We start from the raw sequence: 15,667 nt of genomic DNA on the forward strand, positions 1-15,667 counted from the left end.
GTGTGTGTGTATAATATATATATATATATATATATATATATATATATATATATATATATTCAATAATGAATAGACTATACCGTTCTGTGGCTAACGAAATGCTTTTATTTGTGTGAGCTTTTGAGATCTCTGATCTCCTCTTCTGGTGATGGTACTGTACATTGCATAAAGCAAGGTTTAACTTCTTATATACAAGAAACAAACAGAAGCTCCAAATATGCACTCTAGCATATCCTTAAATATAAAGATTTTACTCAAGCAATATCAAAAAAACACACAACAGAAAATTTAAATATCCTGAGGAAACCCTTAGTATCTGAACTGACTACCTGCAATAAGTAAATAGTGAAGCTATAAATCAACAAACATAATAGTTGTGATGGTATAATGCTCTCCACTTAATTATATGCACACTGAGAATTTAGTTATCTTAAGTCAAAGTGAAAAAAATAATTTTTTCACCTTAACTCTAGAAACACCGGCCGGTGTGAACTAATGCACATGCACATGAACAAGACATCCCACATAATCAACTCAGCACCTGATGATAGAAAATATAGGGGACTGTATTATGTAAACACCTCCCCTGATCTAAGATGAATGAGAGAGATAAATATGCTCTAGCACTTCTATATAGGATTGATCATAAAATAGGTGATAAATGCACACAATTGTAATTAGTATCTGCCAAAGTAGAAAGTGGGGTGGGGGGGGATGTCCCTATCCAAAGTTAGAATCTAAATAATGTCCAGATATGTTGGGATACACTGCCAAATGTAGTTATTAGTACCTAGAGGCATTAACCCCTAGGCACATCGCAAGAACCTGCCTCTCCTTGACTCACAGATACCGGAAACTGAGTAGAAGCCCGGTATGCAGAAGCTCACAGAGCACAGGGTCGTCTGGTCAGGTCAAGGCTCCAGCAGCTGACAAGCTGCAGCACTATCCACAGCAGCAAACGAAACACAGACTCCTCCGGTCACAGGAGGGAAGATAATCAGAGCGTGACACGCAGCAGCTGACAGAGTGCATGATCATCCGTTCACAGTAAAGCTTCAGCAGCTAGCAGGCTGCAGCGCAACAAACAATAGTAGACAGAACTCAGATTCTTCCTGATCATAGCCGATCTCAATGTGTCTCAGCGGGCACACACAGCAGGACAGTCAGACCTCAAAATTCCTCAGGAACGACCCCAACGTACGTTTCGCCATTAATGGTCTTTTTCAAGGGGTCTATCAGGTTATGGTATGTCAGGTATTTAAGCTGAAACAGCTTGAAATTGCACCAATAGAAAGCAAGTGGGAGGGAAAGTGGAATAGCTGATTTGAGGTCTCCCGCAGATTCTAATGACAGGAGAAAAACAAAATTCCATTTAGAACCACACATCATATGTTAGACGTCATAAATTGCAACATTTAATTATAAACCACTAATGACTTACAGTATGAGGTGGTAATGCGTGACAATTGAAACGAAGGATAAAATTCAAAAGCCTAGCCTGAGTGGGTAGACACACAATTGTATCTCAAGATGGAATGACGCATTAATAGCAGATAATATATCTTTAAAAAGATACAGTAAACAGTCAATGCATACAAAGTAGGGGCATTTATCACCTATTTTATGATCAATCCTGTATAGGAGTGCTAGAGTGTATTTATCTTTCTCATTCATCTTAGATCAGGGGAGGTGTTGACATAATATAGTCCCCTATATTTTCTATCATAAGGTGCTGAGTTGATTATGTGGGGATGTCTTGTTCATGTACGTTAGTTCACACTAATAAATTCTGTCCATCCTCTTTATTAATTTGGTGGCTCTTCTCTGCACTCTCTCTAGTTCCATAATGTCTTTTCTAAGGATTGGTGCCCAAAATTGTACTCCATATTCAAAGTGTGGTCTTACTAATGCTTTGTAAAGGGGCATAATTATGTTTACTTCCCTTCCATCCATTGCCCATTTAATGCAAGATAAGATCTTGTTTGCCTTTGCAGCTACTGCATGACTTTGGGCACTATTGCTAAGCCTGCTGTCTACAAGCACTCCTAAACCCTTCTCCATCAAGGATTCCCCCAATTTATCCCCATTTAATTTGTAAGTCGCCTGTTTATTCTTGCATCCCCAATGCATAAGTTTACATTGATCTTTATTAAATCTCATCTGCCATTTACCTGCCCACGTTTCCAGTCTCTCCAAGTCCTTCTGAAGAGAAATTACATCCTGCTCTGATTCTATTACCTTACACAATTTAGTATCATCAGCAAAGATGGAGACTTTGCTCTCGATGCCAACATCAAGGTCATTAATAAACAAGTTAAAAAGCAGGGGTCCCAGTACCGATCCCTGAGGTACTCCTCTCACGACTTTAGCCCAACCTGAAAAAGTTCCATTTATGACAACCCTCTTTGGTCTGTCCTTTAACCAGTTTTCAATCCAGGTGCATATATTATTACTGAGTCCAATTTTCTTTATTTTGTACACCAACCTCTTGTGTGAAACCGTATCAAAAGCCTTTGCAAAATCTAAGTAGACCACATCAACTGCATAACCCTGGTCTAAATTCCTACTTACCTCCTCAAAGAGATAAATAAGGTTAGTTTGGCATGATCTATCCTTCATAAATCCATGCTGACTATTACTAATAATTTTGTTTTCCATTAGGTATTCCTGAATATTATCCTGTATTAAACCTTAAAGTAGTTTCCCTACTATTGAAGTCAGGCTTACAGGTCTGTAATTCCCTGCTTGTGATCTAGCTCCCTTTTTAATTAAAGGCACCACATCTGCTTTACGCCAATCTTGTACTGAGCCTGTGAAATGGAGTCCTTGAATTTTACATATAATGGTTTGGCTATTACTGAGCTTAACTCCTTGAGAACTCTTGGATGTATATGACATGGACATGGAGAGAGGCTTGGAGTTCCCCAGAATTTCACAATCTAATTCTAGGGTTCCTTAACCAAAAAAAAAGGTTTATAACTACTTCTCTAAGGTAGTGATTAAGTTACCATGATATTTGCTTTTTGGTAGTTGCAAGTTTTTACTGTAAGAGAATTGTCCAATTTGACTTTTCAGTGTTCCGAATACAACTACGGTTGATGTAAATGTTCTTACACGTGCAAATTCATTAAGTTTAAAGTATTTCATCAATGCCATGTATAAAACTGCCAAGAAACAAATCTTGATTCCTCTGATAGAGGTCACAAACTGTTTTTACGTGTTTTTGCTGTTTCATAGGATGGCTTTATTTCTTTTTAACCTGTTTTTAGGGAGTCAATGTGATCATGTTCTGTTTTCCAAAAGCAATCTACTCCTGTTTTCATTCTATGTTTTAAGGTCTATTTTACTTCCTTGGCTCCATTGTAAACTTCAGCCAGGATCCAGACGTGCATTTCAAATATATCCAGGCCGCCTGCAAAACTGGGCAAATTAAAGAAGTGGAAAGAATTTGCAGAGAAAGTAACTGCTATGATCCAGAGAGAGTAAAAAATTTTCTAAAGGTAATTCTTTTACAAACACTTTCTACCTTTTTATATAGGTATTTTTATGTGATAGGGTCTCCTGAGATGAACACTAGTAATTTCAGCTCCCTATGCTTCCCACGATACTTGCTTCCATAGTTCATGACTTTAGCAGCCCGAGGTTTGTGCACAATGACTGCTCTAATCTCCCGCTGCACGGGGGCCAATCGAAAACCGCAATGTCATGTAGCGTAGCTTTCTTTTCGCCTGCGTGCTGTGGAATATTTAACAACGTTGAAGTAGCCGGCGTTTGCTTCTGTAGAAAGTATCTAGAGAAGCAGAGGCTCCTGGGGTCTGAAGTTACCGGGGTTCAACTCTGCAGTCCCCCTGCTTCATACCTATCAAACACATAGTAGGCGGAAATAAATCTTTAATCTGTTCAAATATTTGGGAAGTGGTCAACCAATCTTTGTATATTGAAACATAGAGACACTCGGACTACTGTGTCTGGGGTGGAGGCAGTAGGCCAGAAAGTCCCCAAATTGCATGCATTCAAATCCATACTGTAGTGTATATAGATGTATTACAAATTATAGTACACAATGGTATTGTAATTAGAAAACCCCCAGAACAGATATTCTAGAAAAATTCATGTTGTTAAAATAACATTTTAGTATAGCAATAGTAAAATATTAAGGGTAAAAAAGAGGTGTGTGTGCTGTGCACGCGCATAGTAAGTGAAACTTCTTTGACTTTTGTCACAGAAATTGTATTTGTGTTGGTGATGTTTTAATTAAAAATCAAAATACAAGTTCATTGACAAAACGCAAATAAATTTGACTTAGAATGCGCGTGCTCGGCACACATCCCCTGTATTAGCTATTTGCACTGAGTGTGCGCGTGTGACCGCGCGTGCGCCCGCGCGTGTGACTGAGTGTGACCTTACATATCCCCTTGCACATCACCCCTCCTGCACATCAGCCACCTTCACCTTGCATATCCCCCTGCACATAACCCCTCCTGCACATCACCCCCCCTGCACCTTACATATCCCCTTGCACATCACCCCCCCTGAACATCACCCCCCTTCACCTTACATATCCCCTTGCATATCACATCGCCCCTGCACATCACATATCCCCCCCTGCACATCAGCCCCCTTGCACCCTACATATCAACCCCCTTCACCTTACATCACCCCCCATGCACCTTACATCACCCCCCCTGCACCTTACATCACCCCCCCCTGCACCTTACATCACCCCCCCTGCACGTTACATCACCCCTCCCCCCCCCCCCCCCCGCACCTCCTCACCTCACCCCTGCACATCAGATCACGGCGGCAGAGCAGAACGCCGGCCTCCTCCAGCTCTGCTCGGCGAGGCTAATCAGGCCCCGCTCTCTGTCAGCGCGCCCGCACTGCAGACAGGCGGGCGCTGACAGACACAGACCGCGATATGCGGTCTGTAGGGAGCGGGAGCCGGAGTGGAGCGGGAGGGCGAGGCTTGAGCGGAGGGACCCGGGACCCGCTACTCTTCCCCCCTCCCTGGGCTCGGGCTGCAGGAGGGAGCTGCTGCGGGCTGCCGTAAGGTAAGCAGCTCCCTCCCCCTTCACCCACAAATGCCTTCACACTGACAGTTTATCCGCTTTGCTCAGGAAGCACCAGGCTCTCTCTCCCAATCTCAGGTCTCCAGCGCTGCCCGCCCGATCCGCACACACCGCTCTGCTTCCTCCCAGTTACCCTCCATGATCCCTGGGCTCCTCTCCTCCTCCTCCGGCCCCGGCAGCGCTCAGTCAGCGGGACACAGGGAAGCGGAGGTAGGGAGGAGAGAGGCTGAGCAGCGGCTGACTGATTTAAAATCCCCGCGCCTGCCTTCTTGCTACAGTACACCTTTCACTCTAGCACCGGAAGCTCTGCGGCAGCCATCTTGCTACACCCATGGCAGCGGACGTGTGGGGGTAACGGCGGCCGTTAGGAGCAGCGCGGGCGGCTATCGCCGCCGCCGCCGCATGTCACAGCGGGTGTGTGTCGGGGAGCGGCGGCTGTTAGGAGCATGTCACAGTAGACGCGGGGGGAGGGGGGCAGCCGTGACGTCACTTCCGTTTCACATTTCGCCCCCAACTCTCCCGTTTTACCCCATCAGAATAGGTGCCACTAAAGAAGTTTCACTTCAAAAACCCAAATCCCACACGCTGTAACAATTGCTGTGAAGCAGTGCGCAGTGTGTTCTGTGATAGCTGTCTATAGCAGGGGTGCACAAAAGGGGGGGCGCAAGATTTTTCTTGGGGGGTGTGGTGGTTGCAGAGGCCCCACGCTCTTCCCCAAGGCATTTAAATTAAATGCCGGGGGACTGCGCGAGGCCTCTGCAACTCAACTTACTGAGATTCAACCGGCATCGGAACACGTCTCCATGGCAATGCTGCGTCACGTGATGTCACATGACTCCGCAGCATCATTTGACGTCGCACTAAGGTAAGGGGGGAGAGCAGGTAGGGGGAGCAGCAACAAAAGTTTGCGCACCCCTGGTCTATTGCAAGATGCTATTTGTATAGTGCTACATTATACATTATATATTGTTATATCCTGATGTAATAATGTGTGTTAACATTGAATTGCCTAGCTTTTAGGTCAGGCTATTGGTTAGCTGCATGGATGGAACATAAAGTATCAATATAGCTTGCCTCAAAATCCCTTCTTGGAGGCAGTGGTGTTACAGTATATCTGAATATAACGGTATGTAAGGCAACACTAGGAAGCCTACCCCTGTGTTTAGTTACTGGGTGGCAATATATGTGAGTGAAATGTATCAGTGTAGCTAGCTTCAGGATACATTCTAGGAGGTAATGTGAGTAATGAGGCAAGTGGATCACCAAAGCACAGGAGGAGGTGGTGGTATGTGTATTAATCCTTTTTCCCTAATGGTGGAAATAACTTTACAGCTCCACTGTACCTAATCAAGGGATGGCATGCCAAAACTAAATGGTATTGGTAGAACTGTCCCATTCGAGCGCTGATATTGATCCGGTGATTGCTGAGTAAGTCGGTGTGCAAATACACATCCCGGTTAATGGGATAGTCTTGCGGCCCTAACGTAATAGTACTTTTGCCTCAGGGTAGATGTAACAGCTGATTTAAGAACTCACTGCTGCAGAGAGCCCCTGGATCGTGGAATTACCGTCGTAATAATGGTTTCTGATTATGCATTGGAGAGATGGCGGCAGCAATACGGAGGTCACAGCTGCAGGGAACACCTCATAACATGTTGCGGTGTCCCAGTACCGTGGTGAGAACGGTGCATATGCAATGTTGGGAACTGTATTACGGAACCGGAGGTAAATGTAATTGTGTTACTGCTACAGAGTAGAGGTAACAGCTGATTGCGAGCTCACAGCTGCAGAGTCTCTATTGATACCCTAACAAATATTTGAAAAACTAAATGTTACATAGTAGATGAGGTTGAAAAAAGACCTGCATCCATCAAGTTCAACCTAATGCTAAATTTAGACGACAGATACTTTTATCCTAAATATGTATTTATAGTATATTGATCCAGAAAAGGGCAAACAAAAAACCCCAGTGAAATATCGGATAATGATATGTCCATAAGGGGGAAAATAAATGTATTCCTGACTCCAACCATTGGCCATCAGATTACTCCCTGGATCAACATCCTTCCCATGTTTACTTATTGGGTATTTCCCTTTATACCTTTCCTTGCTAAAAAGTTTCCAACCTTTTTTGAACATATCTATTGTTTCTGCCATAAGTCTCCCTTGGTAATGAATTCCACATTTTAACTGCCCTAACTGTAAAGAACCCTTTCCTTTGTTGCTGGTGAAATCTCCTTTCCTCCAACCTTAAGGGATGGCCCCTAGTCCTTTGTACTGCCCTTGGGATGAACAGTTCTTTTGAAAGCTCCTTGTATTGTCCCTGAATATATTTGTATATAGTTATCATATCCCCTCTTAGACGCCTCTTTTCTAATGTAAATAAATCTAATTTAGCTAGCCTCTCCTCATAAGTTACATTGTGCATCCCCTTTATTAATTTGGTGGCTCTTCTCTGCAATCTCTCTAGTTCCATAATGTCTTTTCTTAGGATTGGTGCCCAAAATTGTACATTCAAGCTGTTGTCTTACTAATGCTTTGTAAAGGAGCATAATAAAGTTTACTTCCCTTCCATCCATTGCCCGTTTTAATGCAAGATAAGATCTTGTTTGCCTTTGCAGCTACTGCGTGACTTTGGGCACTATTGCTAAGCCTGCTGTCTACAAGCACTCCTAAATCCTTCTCCATCAAGGATTCCCTCAATATATCTCAATTTAATTTATAATTCGCCTTCTTATTCTTGCATTCCAAATGCATAATCTTATATTTATCTGTATAAAAACCTCATCTGCCATTTACCTGCCCACGTTTCCAGTCTCTCCAAGTCCTTCTGAAGAGAAATTACATCCTACTCTGATTCTATTACCTTACACAATTTAGTATCATCAGCAAAGATGGAGATTTTGCTCTCGATGCCAACCTCAAGGTCATTAATAAACAAGTTAAAAAGCAGGGGTCCCAGTACCGATCCCTGAGGTACTCCTCTCACGACTTTAGCCCAACTTGAAAAAGTTCCATTTATGAAAACCCTCTGTTGTCTGTCCTTTACCAATTTTCAATCCAGGTGCATATATTATTTCTGAGTCCAATTTTCTTTATTTTGTACACCAACCTCTTGTGTGAAACCGTATCAAAAGCCTTTGCTAAATCTAAGTAGACCACATCAACTGCATTACCCTGGTCTAATTCCTACTTACCTCCTCAAAGAAACAAATAAGGTTAGTTTGGCATGATCTTTCCTTCATAAATCCATGCTGACTATTACTAATAATTTTGTTTTCCATTAGGTATTCCTGAATATTATACTGTATTAAACCTTCAAGTAATTTCCCCACTTTTGAAGTCAGGCTTACAGGTCTGTAATTCCCGGGTTGTGATCTAGCTCCCTTTTTAAATATAGGCACCACATCTGCTTTACGCCAATCTTGTACTGAGCCTGTGAAATGGAGTACTTGAATATTAAATATAATGGTTTGGCTATTACTGAGCTTAAATCCTTGAGAACTCTTGGATGTATGCCATCGGGGCCAGGTCCCTTATTTACTTAAATTTTTTCAAGACGCTTATGAACTGCCTTTCTAAAGTTTACGGGCTTTGTTGAACCCAGGTAATCTTTTTTTTTTTGATAATTTATTTCAAATGAGACCATGTTATGATCACTGTTACCCCCCCCCTTCCCAACAATATCTACCCGATCCGCAATGTGCCGAACCCGAGCACCCGGTAGACAACAAACTGTTTGGTTCATGCGGTCATGGCAACAGATTGCTCTATCTACTTTCCTAATAATGGAGTCACCTACCACCACAATCTTTCTATGTATCTGAGCATCCTGAGTCCCCACTGTGCTGGAGGAACTATTCCCCTGGCTGCTAGAGGAATTAGTCTCCTCCAGCCTTGCCATTTCTGCCCTGACACTCCCAATATCTTCACTCAATATGGCAAATCTATTGGGATGTGTCAGCTTAGAAATGACCTGCCTCTACCTATTGCCCCTGCTTCCTTTCTAACTGTCACCCAGCTACCTACCTGCTCTTCAATAACAGCAACCAAGCTACCTACCTGCTCCTCACTAACAGCGCCACCATCTGCACCACTACTCGAAGCAAGGCCCTGCTCAGTGAGCTCTAAACCCCTTTCAAGATTGCAAATGTCCCTCAATATTGCAAGTTGCCTCTTCAGATCAGCAATCACTGACTCTAAAGAGACCACCCGCTCACACTTCCCACAGCATTATGCTCATTGGAACAGCTGCTCCAAGTGCACATACATGTGGCAAGATGTGCATTGAGTGGCATTTTCATTCCGGCTCATTCTAGCAACTATGAAGTTTATAAGTACCAACAGTAAACTGTACTTGAATATACTATACTGTACCTTGTTTAACCGCTTGCTTGTTCAAAACTGCTTCTGTTTCTAACTGCACACTTTAAACAACCAGCACTTTAAATCAACCACACAGATATACGCAAGCTCAGAATTCGTTAGAAGCCTCTGTTTAATTAGGGACACCCACCAGGTGTGTTAGGTTAACAAATTAACCACACCCACTCTGCCTCAGGCAGGAGAAAGGGGAAAAAAGTTACAGGCTTCAATTACCACACACTTTAAAAATAAATTAACCCACTGCACACGCCCCAAAATCAGCCACCATTGCTAGTATACACAGCACTTCCCTTTCCTTGTGTTTCGAACTGCACACTTTAAACAACCAGCACTTCGAATCAACCACACAGATCAGTATATCAGTGTGTGTGTGTGTGTGTGTATGTGTGTATGTGTGTGTGTGTAAAGTTGTGTGAAAAATAAAGTGCCCCCTCTTTGAATTCTATGGTTTTACATATTAGGACATAACAATCATCTGTTCCTTAGCAGGTCTTACAATTGGGTAAATACAACCTCAGATGAACAACAACACATGAAATATTACACGGTGTCATGATTTATTTAACAAAAATGAAGCCAAAATGGAGAAGCTATGTGTGAAAAACTAAGTACACCCTTACTGCTTCCATAGGAATTAAGATGCTAAGTAGCAGACAGGTGCTGCTAATCAAATGCCCTTGATTAATTGATCATCAGCAAATGTGACCACCTCTATTAAAGCCGACGTTTTAGCAGTTTGCTGATCTGGAGCATTCAGGTGTATGTTAAGACAATGCCAAGGAGGAAAGATATCAGCAATGATCTTAGAGAAGCAATTGTTGCAGCCCATCAATCTGGGTAGGGTTATAAGGCCATTTCCAAACAATTTAAAGTCCATCATTCTACAGTGAGAAAGATTATTCAAAAGTGGAAAACATTGAAGACAGTTGCCAATCTTCCCATGAGTGAATGTCCCAGCAAATTCACACCCACGTCAGACCGTGCAATGCTCAGAGAAATTGCAAAAAAGCCAAGAGTTACAGTGGTGACCGCCTTTAGTCTAAATCGTCTAGATCCGCGATTTTCCGGTTATGTGCGGTTTTATGTAGTTTTCGCCCGGAGTGAACTGCGTTATTTTCGCGCTCGTGATATTAGCATTTTATTCTCGCTGTCTGCAATATTGCAATGCTGTGTAAAAACTCAGGGGGGCGTTTGCGAGGTGTTGTCTTGGAAGTCTAATACCTTCGCAGTTCAACCTATGTCAGTACACAGTCTGTGTGCGCGCGCGCAGTAATTGTAAATTTGCATATTTAAAGTACATGCATTTGCAGTGCTGTTCTGCAGTACAGTACAGTATGTCTCATTTGAAAATTGTTGAAACGCATAGGCGTGTACTGTACTGTAACTGTGTCACATTTCGGCATATACAGCGCTCTCCCCTCGGGATAATTAACTGCACTGCAGGGTATTTCAACTTCTTATCTTCTGTGCAATGCAGTACATCTCTCCCACACCATTCCTTTGAACGTGTGTCTGGTTTCAATCACATTCCTGGTTGACAGCAGGAATTTTCTGCGCATGCGCCTGTAACTTCGCCCACCACTGCTTGCTTGAGTGAGTGAAAAAAAATTTTTTTATTGTAATTTTTTTTTTCTCCAAAAGCCTGCAAAAACCATCTTACTGTATTACGATATTCAATCTGCTGTACAGTAGCTTTTTTTTTTTTCAACCAAAAGTTTTTTTTATTTTTGTTGAGTGCATGGTACAATAATCACATTTTCTTCCAACCCATTGTCTTATACAAATGTATCCACAACAACTCATATTATAATTATACTCACAAAAGACATACTGGGGATACTAACAGACCAACAAGACGTACCGACATACTACACCGGGGGGGGGGGAGGTAGGAAGGGGGGGGCGGGGAGGGGGTTGCCATCGAACGATTCCAGTTCAGCTGGGCTCCACCTTAGGGGTTGTGGTTCTCGCTGCTTCCCAGACTTCTTGGGCTTATAGGACAGCTGATCCGCAAGATCTCACAGTGACTGCTGTCGTAGCGTTGGTTGCTGAACTCTTCTGGAGTATCTTGGCCCTTGTCTATCCTTTTCTCTGCCCCTTTTATTTATCTCCTTGTTTTGATAAGCGTCTATGTCTCCCTGTCTTCTACACTTCATCCAAGGAGAACGCGTCTACAACTATTAAAGCAGTATATTGGAGGCGTTGACCCCAGGGATATCGTTCAGAGCTAGCCATGGTGACCAGACTTTGAGAAAATTTGTGCCGGTGTCGTTAACCAGACTTGTTAACTGTTCCATCCGGCAAACGTGCCAAATTCGATTTCTGATTTTTGGGATGTTTGGTATGTCCGGTTGCTTCCACAATGCTGCGAGTTCGCACCTCAGGGCGGTTGCAAAATGTGCAATTAATTTGTGCTCCGACCTGTTTAGCCCCTGATTGCGTCTGGCCAGCAGAAACAACCAGGGGTCCAAAGGGATCGTGCGGTCGAGAATTCTCTGAAGCCAATTTCTGATCTCCTCCCAGATTGGGAGTACCTTGGTGCAGCCCCACAGCATGTGTAGCAAGTCTGCCTGCTCCCCACATTGTTTGGGGCACAATGGGGGGTAACCTCTGACAAACTTTGATAATCGTGTCGGAGTCAGATACCACCTCATTAGGACTTTATACGCGTTCTCCTTTAATGTCGTGCAAATCGAGCTTTTAGCTGCCGCCAAGCTCATTTGATCCCAGTCTTTGTCCTCTAATGTGTCTCCTAGATCTCTTTCCCACCTGTTTCTATATTTTAATGTCACGTCAGTGTCAGGAGTCGGACAGACCACCGCTTTATACATTGTAGAGATAAGTCCCTTGGTTCCTGATCCAACGGAACAGAGCTGCTCAAAATTAGTGCGTTTAGCGCGGATGTGAAATTTGTCATAGAAAGCTCTTAGCTGGAGGTATCTAAAGAATTCTGAATTTGGAATTGACTTTTCAGACTTAATTTGCTCAAACGATTTAATCGATATTCTACCCTCCAGGTGTCGAAGGCGAGTATAACCCTTCTGTGTCCATGTAATAAAATCTTTCTTCTGCAGGCCCGGAGCGAAATCAGGGTTCCCCAAAATTGGGGTCATCAAGGAGTGTTGTCTCATCAGGACGTGCTTATATTTGCTTTTGTCCCAGACTGCCAAAGAGCTGACTACCGCGGGGAGCGGGTTTGTGAAGTCCTTGCGGACCTTGTTTGGAAGCCATATCAGGTCCTGCAATGCCACCGGGGCACAGCAGGCCGCCTCCAGCGCTACCCATCGCCTCTGGACAGGGTGGGTATGCCACTGGATGATTTGGGTTAATTGGGCCGCTCTATAGTACGACAACAGGCAAGGTACCGCTAGTCCTCCTTTTGTAGTGGGTCGAATTAGTATACTAGTTTTGATACGGGGGTTTTTATTACCCCAGATAAATTTCACCATTGCGGACTGTAACCGAAGGATCTTCTCCCTATTTATTGGGACCGGAAGAGTCTGAAATAGGTATAGTATCCTGGGTAGGAGATTCATTTTCAGTGATTGGATCTTCCCGATCCAGGATATGTTGTACCCTGCCCATTTCCGGAGATCTTCCTTCAGTGTCCGAATTAATCTGGGGTAATTCGCTTTATAAAGGGTATCTGATTGTTTTGTGATATTTATTCCTAGATATTTGATGCAGGAGGCTTGCCATTTGAATTCAAAATTTAGCGTGATCAATTTCTCAGTGGCCTTAGGTAAATTGATATTCAGTGCCTCTGATTTTGCCTGGTTAATTTTAAATCCTGATATTGTATTAAATTCCCCTAGTAATTGGAAGACGTTCGGCAGAGAGGTGAGGGGCTGTGATAGAGTGAGTATCACGTCATCAGCATACAGGGCCACCTTGTGTGGCTGGTCGCTGATTTGGATACCTGTTATATTTGGGCTGAGACGGATGTGTGCCGCCAGGGGTTCAATACAAAGCGCAAAGAGGAGGGGCGACAGGGGACAGCCCTGTCTGGTGCCGCTCTTTATCTGGAATTCTTCCGAAGGGAAGCCCTGGTGTCGGACCTTCGCCGTCGGTCCCTGATACAGAGCGAGAATTGCCTCTATCATTCTCCTTCCCAGCCCGAACGCCCCAAGCGTCGCCCTCAGGTAGGGCCAGTCTATTCTGTCGAATGCTTTTTCAGCATTTAGACTAAGCACCATAGACGGGATATGTTTTTTCTGCGCCAGATCAATTAAGTCAATAATCCGTCTGGTGTTATCAGCTGCTTGTCGACCACATATGAACCCTACTTGATCAGGATGGACCAACTTGGACAACACCTGGTTAAGGCGATTAGCTAACAGTTTGGAAAAGATTTTTATATCCGAGTTTATTAACGAGATGGGTCTGTAGCTTTTACAGTCCGCTGGGTCTTTTCCTTGTTTATAGATTACAGAGATTGACGCCTGGAGCATCGAGCTCGGGATAGGGGCACCATCCAGAAAGGAATTACAAAGTTTTAGTAAATGAGGAGCTAGTATTTTACGAAATTTCTTATAATAGAGGTTGGAAAAGCCATCTGGGCCTGGGGCCTTGGCTGCTTTCAATGACTTCATTACCTCTAGAAGTTCCTCGCTAGTAAATTCTGCCTGCAGTGCGTCCCTCTCCTCTCTGGTTACTGTAGGCAGCTGTGCCTCAGTCAAGAACGTCTTAAGCCGTGTTTGTGTGGTTGGCGTGTGAGCCACCTTCGCCCCATCGTATAGGGTCTCGTAATATTCCTTAAATTCATTGACTATTTTTTTAGGGTCCGAGGTCAGGTCCCCTTGTTTTGTTCGAATTGTATGAATTTGGGAGACCTGGTTTTTGTCTCTTAGCTTATTGGCAAGTAGGGTATCTGGCCTGTTTGCTTTTTCAAAATATTTCCGCTTAGTCCATGTCAGCTCTTTTTCAGCCCGGGAGGTTAACAAAATATTCAGTTTGGTTTTGGTGTCTAGCAACTCCTTAAAGGTCATCGCGTCTTTATTCTTTTTGTGTCGAGTTGAGAGGACTGCTAATTCTGCTTGTAAGTGATTGATTTTTTTGTCCTTCTCTCTCTTTCGCCTGCTTGCAATCCTCATGAGCTCTCCTCTCAGAGTCGCCTTATGGGCCTCCCACAAGATAGCCTGCGAAGTCACACTTCCTATATTCTCCTGAAAATATTCCCTGATCTTGTCCCCTACGTTTTGTGCAATTGCTGGGATCTTTAGTAAAACTTCATTTAGTTTCCAGTTCGCTCCTGGTCTGTCCAGACTAAAATTAGTGCACCGTAGCTCAATCGGTGCATGATCTGACCACGAAATATCGTGGATGCCCGTGTGGGAGATCTGTGAAACCATTCTACTTGATACAAACAGGTAGTCTATCCGACTGTATCTGTCATGGGGATGGGAGTAGAATGTGAAACCTTTATCTTGGCGGTGCTGTTCTCGCCAGATATCTAGTAGGTTATTGGAATGTAGCCCTCTATTCCAAGTTTGTCTTATCTTAGAGCTATTTTTACTGCCCGGAGTGCATCTGTCCATTATAGGGTCTAGGGTTTGGTTGAAGTCGCCCCCCAGTATTACACAACCTTGCGCTACTCTCCGGAGTATAGCGAAGAATCTGTCTAAGAAAGCTTCCGTGCCTTCACTTGGAGCATAAACATTTGCCAGCGCGATTGGTTGACCTCTTATTTCACCGACTAAAATGAGAAATCGGCCGTTGTAGTCTTTTTTAATGGTCGTAATCGTCAGGGGCAAACGGTTATGCACCAGAATGGCTACTCCTCTTTTTTTTTTTTGTGGCTGAGGCTGAGAACCAGTTCTTATATCTATGGTCGATAAATTTTGGGGAGTTTGTTTTGGAAAAATGAGTTTCCTGTAAGAGGATGATGTCAGGGTCTGTTTTTTTATAGTCAGCTAAAGCTAGTCTGCGTTTCCCTGGATTATTAAAACCCTTAACGTTATGTGAGATGATGGTAATCCCTTTATTCATGTTTGTGGTTCCCAACCTTTACTCTTGCGGAAGCAGCCGTCTGAGCCTCTGGTGACTGCGATGTGGGTGGTGGGAGTTCTTGTGCTTGATTCTGCTTGTCCGCCGACTGGAGCCTTGGCATAGGGGTACAGGGGGAAACACACTGGGGAAACATAAAAAAACACAATTCAACAATCATTTCAACACATATCAACATTCCGGGGACTGGGCGAGAGCTAGCTCCC

The 15,667-nt window shown here is 43.6% G+C and overlaps 1 protein-coding gene across 1 annotated transcript in view; it reads left to right on the top strand.

Moving 5' to 3' along the window:
• Positions 1–15,667, top strand: part of CLTC (clathrin heavy chain) — a 305,075-nt gene that overhangs the window by 176,959 nt on the left and 112,449 nt on the right. Inside the window, exon 14 of the mRNA XM_075589655.1 lies at positions 3,337–3,500. Within this exon, the coding sequence (XP_075445770.1) occupies positions 3,337–3,500 (164 nt within the window). The remainder of the gene's footprint in view (positions 1–3,336; positions 3,501–15,667) is intronic.

Source organism: Ascaphus truei, chromosome 3 (genome assembly GCF_040206685.1).
Source record: "Ascaphus truei isolate aAscTru1 chromosome 3, aAscTru1.hap1, whole genome shotgun sequence".
NCBI lineage: Eukaryota > Metazoa > Chordata > Amphibia > Anura > Ascaphidae > Ascaphus > Ascaphus truei.